This window comes from Hylobates moloch, unplaced genomic scaffold, assembly GCF_009828535.3.
Source record: "Hylobates moloch isolate HMO894 unplaced genomic scaffold, HMol_V3 SCAFFOLD_12, whole genome shotgun sequence".
NCBI lineage: Eukaryota > Metazoa > Chordata > Mammalia > Primates > Hylobatidae > Hylobates > Hylobates moloch.
In genome coordinates this window covers 71,898,254-71,913,219 of record NW_026652287.1, presented here as the reverse complement: position 1 = coordinate 71,913,219, position 14,966 = coordinate 71,898,254, and the positions used below count along the sequence as shown (strand labels likewise).

The window sequence follows — 14,966 nt, the reverse complement described above, 5'->3', positions numbered from 1 at the left end:
GCAGACCAACAAGAAGGAAATGGTAAAATCTTGGGAGAAAAAAACCATCTTAAGAGTTCATAACAACAGAGAGAACAAATTTGGAACACAAACATTCAGCCTACGATTGAAGGGGAAAAAAGATGTACAGAAGAGACAGGTATTAATTCCACCAAAAACAGAAGGGAAAAAGAAACCCTATATAAAAACTTCCACTTCTGGCCAAGATGGAATGACAGGCTGGATTTAACCTCCCACCAGAAAAATAATAATAATAAACTAAACTAAAAATACTGACCAACCTATGAAACAATGGTTTTCACAATACTCCCCATCAAACAATGAAGGACAGTGACTACTGAGAGAAAGGAACCAAATGAAGTGAGCAATACAATTGTCTAGCTTACTGTTGTGAGTTCCCAGCTATGGGAAAGGGAGAGAAAACTCAGAAGGTGTCCAGTGAGGAGAGGGATGTGGGAAATAGGGGATGCCAATACAGCTAGAGTTCACAGGAGAAAGTACCAGAGAAAAGAGAAGAACACATAGGGAACTCAAGAAATCTGCAGTCTTCCTCGAGTATTCAGCAGAGTATGGAACAGTGCGTGTTTGTCAGTAAACTCAAGGCGAGAGGGAAACTATTAGAAGAAACTATCTGCAGGCTCACATAACTGTTTACAGCAGTCAGAGTGGGAAATCTCATAATTCACAAAGCACTCCCTTGCCTCATCAGTGAGGCAAAATTAGTTCTATACTAAATGCTGTGCTGATACCATTTAGCAAAGTTTAAAAGCAAGACCCAAAAGTACCCAACTGACTCCAAGCAACTTAAGTGCCTTCTAACACAAAGCTCAATAGTATTTCACAGAACACAAAAATATCTAGCATCCAAAAAGAGAATTCAACATGTCTGACATCCAGTAAAAAATTTACCACTAAGGCATGCTAACAGCCAGGAAAATATGACCTATAACAAAAAAAAAATCAATTACAATTGACCACAAAACAACACAAATAATCAGTAGTGAAGGATATTAAAGTATTATTTTAAGTGTAACCCATGTGTTCAAGACTCGGCCAGGTGCAGTGGCTCACGCCCGTAATCCCAGCACTCTGGGAGGGTGGTATGGTTTGGATCTGTGTCCCTAGCCCAAATTTTATGTTAAATTGTAATCCCCTATGTTGGAGGCAGGGCCTGGTGGGAGGTAATGGAATTATGGGGGCAGTTTCTCATGGTTTAGCACCATCCCCCTTGGTGCTGTCCTGTCAATAATGAGTTCTCCTGAGATCTGACTTTGTTTAAAAGTATGTGGCACCTCCCCTCTCTCTATTCCTCCTGCTCTATGTGAAGTGTTGGCTCGCTCTTTGCCTTCCACCATGATTGTAAGTTTCCTGAGGCCTCCCTAGAACCTGAGCAGATGCCAGCACCACACTTCCTTTACAATTTGAAGAACTGTGAGCCGATTAAATCTCTTTTCTCTATAAATTGCCTAGTCTCAGGTATTTCTTTATAGCAGGGAGTGAGAATTGACTAATACAGAAAATTGGTACCAGGAATGGGCATTGCTATAAAGACACCTTAAAATGTGGGTGCAGCTTTGGATCTGGCTAACAGAGGTCAGAAGAGTGTGGAGGGCTCAGAAGATAGGATGATGAGGGAAAGTTTGGAATTTCCTAGAGACTGGTTGAACGGTTGTGACCAAAATACTGGCAGTGATATGGAGAGTGAAGGCCAGGCTGAGGAGGTCTCAGATGGAAATGAGGAACTACTGGGAACTGGAGTAAAAGTCACTTTTGCTATGTCTTAGCAAACAGCCTGGCTGCACTGTGCCCCTGCTCTAGGGATCTGTGGAACTTGGAACTTGAGATGGATGATTTAGGGTATCCAGTGGAAGAAATTTCTAAGCAGCAAAGTCTTCAAGATGTGGCCTGGCTGTTGCTAACAACCTATGCTCATATGCGTATGCAAAGAAATGACCTGAAACTGGAACTTATATTTAAAAGGTAAGCAGACATAGAAGTTTAGAAAATTTGCAGCCTGGCCATGTGGCAATAAAGAAAAGCCCATTTTCAGGAGAGGAATTCAAGCCCACAGCAGAAATTTGCATAACTACCAGAAAGGCAAGTGCTGATAGCCAAGACAATGGGGAAAAGGCCTTGAAGGCATTTCAGAGACCTTTGCAGCAGCCATTCCCATCACAGGACCAAGGCATAGGAGGGAAAAATGGTTTCCTTGGCCAGGCCCAGGGCCCTGCTGCCCTGCACAACCTCAGGACACTGCTCCCTGCATCCCAGACACTCCAGCTCCAGCCGTGACTCAAAAGGGCCCAGGTAAAGCTCAGGCTGCTGCTTCACAAGGTGCAAGCTATAAGCCCTAGCAGTTTCCACATGATGTTAAGCCTGCAGGTGCACAGAATGCAACAGTTGAAGCTTGAGAGTCTCTGCCTAGAATTCAGAGGATGTATGGAAAAGCCTGGTAGTCCAAGCAGAACCCTGCTGCAGGGGCAGAGTCCTCATGAAGAACCTCTACTAGGGCAGTGAGGAGGAGAAATGTAGGATTGGTGCCTCCACAAGGGCACTGCCTAGTGGAGCTGTGAGAAGAGGGCCACTGTCCTTCAGACCCCAGAATGATAAATCCACCAAGAGCTTGCACTCTTAGCCTGGAAAAGCCACAGGCACATGATGCCAGCCCTTGAGAGCAGCCACAGGGGCTGAGCCCTGCAACGCCACAGGGCAGAGCTGTCCAAGGCCTTGGGTGCCCACCCCTTGCATCAGTGTGCCCTGGGTGTGGGACATGAAGTCAAAAGAGATTATTTTGGAGCTTTAAGATTTAATGACTGCCCTGCTGAGTTTCAGGCTTGCATGTGGCTGTAGCCCCTTTCTTTTGGCCGATTTTTCCCTTTTGGAATGGGAGTATTTACCCAATGCCTATAACCCCACTGAATCTTGGGAGTAACTAACTTGTTTTTCATTTTACAGCCTCATAGGTGGAAAGGACTAGCCTTGTCTCAGATGAGACTTTGGACTTCTGAGTTAATGCTGGAAATGAGTTAAGACTTTGAGGGACTACTGGGAAAGTATGATTCTATTCTGAAATGTGATAAGGACATGGAGATTTGGGAGGGGCCAGAAGAGGAATGATATGGTTTGGATCTGTGTCCCCACCCAAATCTCATGTTGAATTATAATACCCAACGTTGGAGGTGGGGCCTGGGGGGAGGTAATAGTGGAGGTGGTTTCTCATGGTTTCACACCATCCACTCTTGATGCTATCATCACTATAGTGAGTTCCAATGAGATCTGGTTGTTTAAAAGTGTGTAGCACCTCCCCCTCCCCCTTCCTCCTGCTCTATGTGACGTGTTGGCTTGTTCTTTGCCTTCCACCATGACTGTAAGTTTCCTGAGGCCTCCAAGAAGCTGAGCAGATGCCAGCATCATGCTTCCTGTACAGCCTGTAGAACCAGGAGCCAATTAAACCTCTTTTCTCTATAAATGACCGAGTCTCAGGGCTTTTTTTTTTTTTTTTTTTTGATACGGAGTGTTGCTCTGTCACCAGGCTGAATGCAGTGGCAAAATCCTGGCTCACCGCAAGCTCTGCCTCCCGGGTTCAAGCAATTCTCCTGCCTTAGCCTCCCAAGTAGCTGGTACTACAGGTGTGCACCACAACACCTGGCTAATTTTTGTATTTTTAGTAGAGACAGGGTTTCACCATGTTGGCGAGGATGGTCTCAATCTCCTGACCTCATGATCTGCCCATCTCGGTCTCCCAAAGTGCTAGGATTACAGGCATGAGCCACTGAGCCCGGCCTCAGGTATTTCTTTATAGCAGTGTGAAAACTGACTAACAAAGAGGCCCAGGCAGGAGGATCGCCTTGAGGGCAGGAGTTCAAGACCAGCCTCGGCAACACAGCTAGACCCCATGTCTACAAAACAAAAAAATTAGCCAGGCATGGTGGCACATGCCTGTAGTCCTAGCTACCTGGGAGGCTGACGCGGAAGGATTACTTGAGCCCAGGAATTCAAGGTTGTAGTGAGCTATGATCATATCACTGCACTTCAGCCTGGGCAACAGAACAAAAACTCTGCGGCTGCCTGTGGCTGTGCAGCCAACCTGCTCAGAAGGAGCTGTGTCGCCCACTGTGCGAACCCCGCCGGCTCTGCATGGCAGGTGAAATGCACTGGCTTAGAACTTCTGATGTCTTTCAAACCACTCTAGCCAGTGTAGCCCCAGTATTTACCATGACAAAATTTTACAGAGAAATGTTACTTCTTTTGAAAGGAAGAAAACTAAGTTATACCAAGAGTTAGGTCTTCAAGCCAGAGATTTGAGACTTCACTATGTAATGAGTATCACAGCCAGAAATAATAGGATTATCATGAGAATGGAGTATTTAGAAGCTGAGATAACTCCAGAGTGTCTTCTGATATTAGATTATCACAATTTAAACTCACAGCAATGGCTGTTCCGGGAACTCTCTTCACAATTGTCTGGAGAGGGTCAACTTGTTACAAACCCTTTAATTTTTTGAGTTTAGAGCTATAGAAGCACTCCTGCAATACTGGATCAACACCCTTCAGGGGACACTTAGCATTTTCCAGCCACTGATCCTTGAGACGTTGGAAGCTTTGGTGGACCCCAAACATTCTTCTGTAGACAGAAGCAAACTCCACATTTTACTACAGAATGGCGAAAGTCTATTAGAGTTAGAAACAGATATTAAAATTTTCAGAGTCAATTTTGGAGATCTTGGATGAGGAAGAGTTGCTAGAAGAGCTCTATCAAAATGGAGTGACCCACGAGTCTTTGAAAAGAGCAGTACTGGGACTGACCATGCAGAGGAGATGGAGTTGCTGATGGAAAACTACTACTGACTAGCTGACGATGTCTCCAATGCAGCTTAGGAACTTAGGGAACTGACTGATGATTCACAAAGTATTATTTTCATCAATCTGGACAACCACTGTAACGTGATAATGAAGTTGAATCTATAGCTGACCATAAGAACCTTCTCTCTTTCGCTCTTTGGAGCAACGGGAGTTGCTTTTGGAATGAGTTTGGAATCTTCCCTTGAAGAGGCCCATGGAGTGTTCTGACTGATTACAGGAATTATGTTCATGGGAAGTGGCTCAGCTGGAGGCGCCTGCTTTCATTCCTTGGAAGACAGCTAGAAGCTCCATTGCCTCCTACGATGGCCTCCTTACCTAAAAAGATTCTTCTGGCAGATAGAAGCGTTGAATGAAAAACAGCCTCAGACCTGATGCACTTGGATCAGGCAGGAGTATCCTAACAAACCATGAGGAACGACCCTATGGACACTGAAGTTTTTTTTGTTTTTTTTTTTTTATAATCACCGGTAACTTCTGATACTTTTATTACTTTCTTGTATGGAATCAGACACTTGAAAAAAATTAGTATCTGATGACAAAATATTTTGGCAGTCACAATACTAGAATTTGATTGCATTTCCAGAATTCTGAGTTAAAGAAACAAAGTGTTTGCTTTGTAACAGGCCAAAATTCTATTTCCTGCAAACTTTAAATGCTGTTTTTATAGACATAATGTGAGGCAACACAAGAACAGACCGTTGTATAGATTTTATTTAATTTATACATAACAAGAAAAGTACAATTTCAGGCTGAATGAAGCCTAGGAGCTTGACAAACCCATAGGAAGCCATAGTTCTTTGTCACCACAGGGAATTATGTCTATGTGAATTTCCTGATTCTCAGGTGACTAAAAAGCTAGCACTCTATGTATTAACCTTAAAACAAACTCTGAAAGTTTGTGCTTTAAAAAGCAAACTTTGACATAACATTATTTTCTTAGATTTGGCCCCCTTTTTATATAAGATGAATAAAAAGAAATAATTTTTTTTAAAAAGACCCAACTGAACTTGTATTAAAAGGATTTGTATCCAGAATATAAAACCCAGAACATAAAAAGAACACTAAAAACTCAGTAACAACAACAACAAAAAAAAACAGTTTGAAAAAAAATAAGCAGAAGATTTAAACAGATACTTCATCAAAGAAGATACAAGGACAGCAAATAAGCACATGGAAAAATACTCAACACCATTAGTCATTACAGAAATGTAAACTGAAACCATAATGAAACACTATTACACACCTATTAGAATGGCTATAATTAAAATGACTGATATTAAACATGGGCAAAAATATGAAGCAACTGGAACTTTCACACACTGCCAGTGGAAATATAAAACACTACACCTACTTTGGAAAACAATTTGGCAGTGTGTTAAAATGCTACACACACAACTAATATATATGATCCAGCCACTCCATTCCCAGGTATCCAATCAAGAAAAATGAAAGCATATTTTCATAAAAGACATATGCCAATGCTCAGAGCAGCTTTATTTTATTTTATTTGTTTGTTTTATTATTTTTTTTCGAGACGAGCTCTTGTTGCCCAGGCTGGCGTGCAGTGGCAAGATCTCGGCTCACCGCAACCTCCGCCTCCCCGATTCAAGCGATTCTCCTGCCTCAGCCTCCCGAGTAGCTGGGATTACAGGCATGCACCACCATGCCCAGCTACTTTTGTATTTTTAGTAGAGACAGGGTTTCTCCATGTTGGTCAGGCTGGTCTTGAACTCCTGGCCTCAGGTGATCCACCCACCTTGGCCTCCCAATGTGCTGGGATTACAGGTGTGAGCCATGGCACCCGGCCTAAGAGCAGCTTTATTTGTAACAGTCAAAGTGGAAATAACCCAAATGTCTATCAAACACATGACTAGATAAACAAAATGTGGTACACCCATACAATGAATATTATTTGTGGGGTTTTTTTTACGAGACAGTCTTGCTCTGTCACCCGGGCTGGAATGCAGTGGCACAATCTCGGCTCACTGCAACCTCTGCCTCCCATGTTCAAGCAATTCTCCTGCCTCAGCCTCCCGAGTAGCTGGAATTACAGACACATATCACCACACCCAGCTAATTTTTGTATTTTTAGTAGAGACAAGGTTTCACTATGTTGGTCAGGCTGGTCTCGAACTCCTTACCTCGTGATCCACCTGCCTCAGCCTCTCAAAGTGCTGGGATTACAGGCGTGAGCCACCGTGCTTGGCCCAATGGATATTATTTGGAAATAAATAAATAAATAAAACTAATGATACATACAACAACATGAATGAATTTCAAAATAATTATCCTGAATAAAGAAAGCCATACAAAAACAGAGTATATACTATATAATTCCATTTATATAAAGTTCTAGAAAATTAAAACTAATTTATAGTGACCAAAAAAATGCTCAGTGGTTGCCTGAGGACACATGGAGTGATGGAGTACAGTGAGTCACGGGAAAACTAACAGAGGTGGTGAAAACATCATTATCTTAATTGTGTTCATGGGTTCATGGTGTACACAAATGTCAAAGTTGTATACTCTAAATACATGTGGCCTATCATATCAATTGTATCTCAAAAATAGCTGTATAGGCCAGGTACGGTGCCTCACCTGTAATTCCAGCTCTTTAGGAGGCCGAGGTGAGCGGATCAATTGAGGCCAAGAGTTCTAACCAGATGGAGCAACATGGCAACACCCCGTCTCTACAAAAAATACAAAAACTAGCTGGGTGTGATGGTGCATGCCTTTAGTCCCAGCTACTCAGGAGGCTGAAGCGGGAGGATCACTAGAGCCCAGGAGGTGGAGGCTGCAGTAAGCCGAGATCACACACTGCACTCCAGCCTGGGCCACGGACCAAGGCCATGTCTCGAGGAAAAAAAAAAAAAAAAAAAATCTGTATAAAAAATAATTTACATAGAAAGTCTATTGTTGTAAACAGTAAAAACCTAATTAAAAATAAATACATACATATATGAGGACATTCTCACTAAAAAGAAAGAAATTAGTCCTGCCTCAGAAAAAAATTAACAATCATACCCGCACTTAATTGGGAATCAGGTGTCCACAGGAAGCAAAATATATCAAGAGCATTCAAAGACTTGCCACTTGGTGGTGCTAAACTGACTGTATAAAACTCAATTCAACAAACTTCTATGAAGCAATTATGTGCCAGACATCATAAAGAACAGAGAGATTAAAAGGTATTAGAGTTCCTTGCTTGTCTGTACCTGGCAAAATTATTAAAAAGGTAAAGAAGGAATATTCTAAGTGTAAAAATACTATAAAAAAAAAGGAGGAAAGTTTTCCTTTCGGGATAAAAATGTCTCCTGCCCTCCAGGCTCTTAGTTATTCTTAAATATTTGCTAAGATGCCCAAGCAGATAAGTACATTTATAAAACTTCCAATGATGGCCTGCTGAAAGCAACAGAAACTGCATTTTGTTTTTCTCCTCTAGCAAAGGAGCTATGTCAGATATAACTTATTAAAAGAGTTCTGGTTACCAGAGCAAACATTTTAGAATAAATTTTCTCACCTCTAATTTAGCAAAAGTTTTAATTAAAAAGCAAAAATGAGGCAGAAAAACAGATAAATTCAGCTTTTAGACAGAATGAACTTTTGCACAATCCAACTCAAGAACATCCTTCCTGACACAAAGAGCTGGAAAAAATAAGGAAGCATAAAAAAAAGTAGTAATTTTTTATACTGTCCCTACATTTAAGACTGAATTTTTACTTACATTATGATTATTATAATTTTTATTTATTTCCAGAAATGGAAGATAAAGGAAAAATTCAACCGAAATATTTTAAATGTAGCAGTAAGTTTAGGGTAAAATTATTGCCCTAAATCATTCTCCAAACTTGGAAACCCATCACCTATCATACACAACATACATTCTTTAGCAATTATGTGAACTTATAGGCTAATATAACAACGAAAAAAGTTTCAAAAGTTCAGTTTCTTTCAAAACTATTTGGCATACAGATGATAATTTGAGCATATGGTTCCAGAAAGCATCCCCAGGAAATGCGAGACTGAGCATCCTAACGGGCTCCACCCAAATATCTAAGCACCTACTTGGTATCTCCATTTCAATAAGGCATCTTAAATTCAATGTGTTCTATCTAAACCTGCTCTTCTTCTATATTCCCAATTCTGTCAAAGATATGTCATCCACCCAGTTATCCTAAATGCTTCTTTCACCATCCAGACCCTATATCCTAAGTCCCTCAAACCTTCTCCTCTGACACTGGCCCCTTATCATTTCTAGCCTAAGTCACTAAAATAACATTCTGATCTCTCTTCTTCTGATCTAGTCACCTTCCAATAATCTGTCTAAGGTGCATAATGTATAACCACTGCCCAAACTAACCTTTACAAAATGTCCATCTGGTTATACCACACAGGGGCTTAAAAATCTTCTGACTTCACCCTTTACCTCTACAGTGAGGCTATACTTCCTGATACTCCCCAACAGGCTATACTTCCTGATACTCCCCAACACCTAAAACATTTCTGCCTTGGGCCACTGTGAACTCTGTTACCCGAAAACTTTGTGCCTTTTTTCAGGTGTATTCTGTTCCATCTACCTGGAACACACCCTTTTATCCTTTCTCTCTGCAAATAACTTCTACTAAGTCCTTCAAAAAAGAACATAAGCAATAGCCTGCCTAAATTCTTTGAACTACTCCCCATTCCACTTAATCTGATTTAGAGTTTCTTTACTCACACACTCAGCCCATTTATGAGCACCAACCACATGCTGGAAATAAAAGGTGTCAGTGGAAAAAACACACACAAGGAAAAGTGTCTGACTAAACTAGCAGTATTATGTAAGCCAGTAAATCAATGTATATGGTAGAGTGTAATAGAGGAATGCAGAGAATCCCGAATGAGATACCATTTTCAGTTACTTCTTCAATAAATATACAGTAAACGCCTACCATGTGCCAGGTACAGAGCAAGCTACTAGGTGTAAATAAGTAAGATTCAGTCACTGCCTCCACAGCAGTTACAATCTAACAGGATGACAAGAAAACAGACAATTACAACATGTAATTGTACCAACAGGCTGCCATAGCAAGCCCTAATAAATGCTATCTTACCTAGATTTAGGGGGCTCAGGCAGAGTGAGAATCAGGAAAACTTACTTAGAGCGACATATAAACTGAGATCTAAATAATGGCAATTTTAATTAGTAGAGAGTATAGGGAAGCAGAGGATATACGTTCTTAGCAGAGGGTATGTTTTATACAGAGCAGTAGTTCACTGCATGATTGAAACCCAAATACCAGACAGTAGAGTCTAAATAGTTTAGAAACAAAAACAGAGACCAGATCAGATCATAAAGGGCTGCATAAGCCATGCTAAAGAATTTAGGAGTTTGAAATTTATCCTGAAGACAGACAAAAGCAACTAGAAATTTGCCTTTTCTAAGCCAATAAAGTGGCTGCAGGGCCAAGAACGAACAGCTGCAGTAATCCAGGGAGGGAGAGACTCATGGTTTGCTTGAACTAAGGCAATGGTAGTGGGGATGAGGAAAGGCAGATGGCTTAGAAAGATATTTAGAAGATCAAAATGACAAGACTTCATGACTGATTAGATGTGAGAGGTGAAGGGGAGAACAGTCAATGACAAAACTGTGTAGATGAGGTTATTTACTGAGAGGGAGAACAGAAAGAAGAAAGCAAACTGAGTTTTATTTGGGATGTGTTAATGAGTAATGACTATGGAACTAAAAAAAATGCACAATACAGGTGGTTGTAAGGGCAATACATCACGGATAGTCTGAAGTGAAGAATGCTTTGAGATATAGAGAATGGTACAACTCTCAAGGAAGAGCAACTGGCAGAACTATTATTGCTTCTCAAGGATACTGGTGTGCCAAGCGAAGTCAGATAGGAGACACGAATAATTTAGGAGTTGGAGGAGATACACAGTCAGGGCTGCAACGAACCATGATCACACCACTGCACTCCAGCCTGGGTGACAGAGCAAGACTGTCCCAAAAATAAAATTAACAATAATAATACAAGTCTGTGTTTAACCACCCTTGTATCCAAAGAACTCAGCACATGGCAGGTACTAAAACGTTTGTTGAACTAAAGAATGCCAGAAAAATTTAAAAATAAGACATACTCCTATTATACGCTAGTTAACTACCATGTTAAAAGATCTAGTCTAGGAAAACAAGTCTCCAGGAAAATCTAGATACTAAGAATATTCATCTTTCTAACGCACAAAAATTTTATAGGACTATGAGCATATTTAAAAAGAATTGGTTAGGGCCAATTTTAAGCTACAAAATAAATTCTTGCTAAAAATGACATCACAAATTCTAACTAAGAAAAAAAAACAGCTGATTTCCCCATTGTTTCAAGTAATTTTCTTTTTCATTTTTTGAAACAGAGTCTGCCTGTCGCCCAGTCTGAACAAGTGGCACCATCTCAGCTCACTGCACTGATTTCAAGCGATTCTCCTGCCTTAGCCTCCTGAGTACCCGGAACTACAGGCGTGTACCACCATGCCCGGCTTTTGTATTTTTAGTAAAGATAGGGTTTCACCATGCTGGCCAGGCTGGTCTCAAACTCCTGACCTCAAGTAATTCACCCACCTCAGCCTCCCAAAGTGATGAGGATTACAAGCGTGAGCCACCGTGCCCGGCCAGTAATTTTCAATAGAAAAAAATTCTAATACACTAACAGGAAAATCTAGAGTGAATGGAAGTGTACTACAACAGGATTTTACAACTCTGAAACAAAAGAGCTATTAATGGACCCATTTCTCCCACTCTAATCCCTCCTCATTTTCTTTTTCTTTTCTTTTTTTTTTTTTTTTTTTTTGAGACAGGGTCTTGGTCTGTCACCCAAGCTGGAGTGCAGTAGCACCATTATAGCTCACTGCAGCCTCCAAGTCCCAGGCTCAGGGAATCCTCCCACCTCAGCCTCCCAAGTAGCTGTGACAACAGGCACATGTCACCACAACCAGCTAATTTTTTTATTTTTCATAGAGACAGGGTCTAGTTACGTTGCCCAAGCTGGTCTTGAACTCCTGAGCTCAAGTGATCCTCCCACCTCAGCCTCCCAAAGCGGTGGGATTACAGGCCTGAGCCACGGCACCTGGTTCCTCATTTTCTCCTACCTTCTTGCTTCTTCCTCTTTACTGAATACCTATTATGTGCCAGAATCTACGTTCGGTGCAGATAAAACATTTCAGGATCTGACCTCATGATGATTAGTTCAGTCTACAGTTTCTAATATATTTACTCATTAATCCCCATACCAAGCATAAAGTAGGTACTGTTATCATATCACAGATGAGGATACTGAAGCACAGAGAGGTTAAGTAATTTTACTGAAGTCGCTTGTAAATGTGTGAAGATAATTTCTGAAACTAGTTTGGCTTCAGAGACCAAGCTCTTAACCATTACCTTTTGCTGCTTCCCTACAAGACAGAGATTAACTTCCTCCATCACTTTCCGAAACTCCAAGTTCAAAGCAAGTAGAGTTGTAAGAAAAGTTACATCCTAGGTGGAGACACTGAGAGATTCTAATTCAACAGAGCTGGTAGCCCACTATCTGTACTTTTATTAAAAAGTGTCACAAGTGATTTTTGTGAGCCTTGGTTAACATTCACTCCCCTGGATTCCTAAACTAGAACTCTTAGCTAAAACTTGAAGGGAGAGGAGAGATGAATAAATAAACATACACACCCATTTTCTCCCCATCCCCTTTCCTAAAGTAAAAAGATTAGGAAGTAGGGAAACATAAAGGTAACATGTCTTTTTATGTTCATTAACCAGCTTTCATTATTATTATTATTATGCTGACGATAAAAAAGTGAAGAGTTTTCATTTGCTTTTTAAATCAAGAGATTATCAGGTCTGCGCATTACAAAAATAACTCCAGTGGTGGTGTAGAGAAGATTAAGGGCAGAGACTGTAGAAAAGCAGTAAAATCAGCAAAGAAATCAAGAATGGAAGCAGACTAAAAGCCTGAACTATGCACTGATAGTAAAGAAGATGCAGTAAATTTAAGAAACCTCTTAAGGTAAAACTGGTAGGACATGGTTATTGATTAGAGTGTTATAGGAATGAATGCCTCCAAGTATGTTTAACATGCAACCAGGTGAAAGATGATGCCATTAAACCAGATCTGAACTTACTGAGAGAAGAACAAGTGGGTTTTGTTGGTCATGATAGTATTACTTGGGAGAGGAGCAGCTTTTGGCATGGAAAACTAGTTTCAGTGGAGTGATGGCAATAGGTGTGAATTTGCAGTGAACGAGAATAAATGAGGTTATGAAGTAGAATTACTAAATATAAGTCTCATTTTAAGAAGTCAGACTATGAAAGGTAGTGGCTGCAAAGAGTGAAAAATGTTTTTCATTTCACAACTCTGCTTCATTGCCTCAAGGATTCTTTCAAAATCAATCCAAACCTGAAAGAGGGAGATGTTTAAACGGAAGGGATCCCCTCTTGCAAAGTCCCAGCCTGGATCAATTTAGATGGAAAATCAAACAGGACCTTCAAATATGCAGTAAGTCAAGCAGTATATCAGCATCCACCCTGAATATAAAAAGTAAAAAACTGACAAGACAACCAAGGAGCACGAATAATCCAAAAAAGGATGCCCACCTATCCTTTAAAAGAGCCAGTACGTACAAGTATGTAATTTTATGTTTTTTTAAAAAAAAATTCATATAACCCTAACAACTCCAATACAAGTAATAATGATTGGCATCTCCTCCATTCTGCAGATAAAGAACGTGAAAGACACAAGTCACAATTGCCCAATTTTCCAAGGTCATACTTCAGATTAACAGCAAAACCAAGCCCACATTTGTCATTCAGCCGCCTAGTCTAATACTCCAAACACCAAACCACAAACTCTGTCAAATAATTCAAAATGGGGTACGGAAGGCAACAGGGAGACATGAGTGAAACTCAAGGAACAGAGGACGCTATCTGCAATGAGTAAACAACCATTAGGGTTCGATGAGTCACTTTAGTTGATTCCAGCTGTTTATGAAATACTCTTGCACTGGGAAATACTACCGGTGGCACATCATAAAGCTGATAGCCCTAACCATGCATAAGATGTGCCCTAGGAACGCGAATAGGCACTATTCGACGAAATCTCCGCACGTAATCCTAGTTGCCAACGAAATCAGGAGTCTCACTGACCACCTCCGTAAACCAGCATGACCAATACTCCTACTGAACTGCCTAGGAAATAAATATTTGTACGGACGCCTTCCTAGACAAGCACAGGATGGTGTAAATCTCCATTTCTCTCAGGAAACACGTCCTGCTGCTCACAACCAACCAACTCAGCAGCTTGGTAAAAACAGACCCAATACACTCGTTTCTTCCAAGCGCACAGCTAGCTGCCTTGCACCTATTCAGCTCCTCCCGAAGGAAGCATAAACATCTTCACCAGAGTGTAGCAAAGAAGACAGAGGCAAGTCGGGTTAACGCTTCAAAGACAGAAAAGACGTTGGAGTCAGAAGAGTAGACATAAAGAACTAGAGTCAAGAAAGAGTGAATCGGGGGAAAAAAGGAACTAGAGAGCCACCTGTCCCTTAGTAAAGGTAATACGAATAAAAGCCTCTCTGCTCTGGGGCAGAAGAGCGCCGAGGCCTGAGCTGGCCTTGGAGCAGGAGCCGGCTCTATAACTCCGCGGCTCAAATGGCATTCTCGGGAAACCAGCTGGTACCACCCAGTCTTCTCCTACAGACGTCACGGGTTGTCCGGACACAGAAAGTCCCTCGTGTCCCTCCCCCAACCAGCTGCCAAAGGAGCAAAAACATCCCCCTCCCAGAGAAAAGCCGAGGTCTTCCTGGAGGCCGTTACCTACCTTCCCGCTCACAACACCCGCCGCCGCCATGTTTCCTGCGCGTGCCTGGTAATGACGTAGCAGAATCTCACGTGTCTCTCGGACGCACAACAACATCCGGCAAAACTAGAATAACATCCGGGCGGGAAAGGGGCGGGGCATGGCGGGAAGGGAGTGGAGGAAAGGGGCCGGGCGGAAAAAAGCCGCCTGACGCGTGCGTGCTGAGCTGGGCTCAGAGGCGGCTGGGGTGGAGTCTCAGGCGTAGCGCTACGCTTGTGC

General features: G+C 41.6%; 1 protein-coding gene and 1 pseudogene across 2 annotated transcripts in view; one reads left to right on the top strand and one right to left on the bottom strand.

The window, feature by feature from the left end:
• Positions 1-14,761, bottom strand: part of TBC1D15 (TBC1 domain family member 15) — an 80,037-nt gene extending 65,276 nt beyond the window's left edge. The window contains exon 1 of one of the 2 annotated variants that reach the window (XM_032170749.2): positions 14,709-14,761. In XM_032170749.2, coding sequence (XP_032026640.1) covers positions 14,709-14,738 — 30 coding nt within the window. In that variant the 5' untranslated portion in view covers positions 14,739-14,761. The remainder of the gene's footprint in view (positions 1-14,708) is intronic. The other variant, XM_032170750.2, reaches the window with a different exon arrangement.
• Positions 467-5,296, top strand: LOC116814384 (magnesium transporter MRS2 homolog, mitochondrial-like; annotated as a pseudogene).
• Positions 14,762-14,966: the final 205 nt, after the last annotated feature.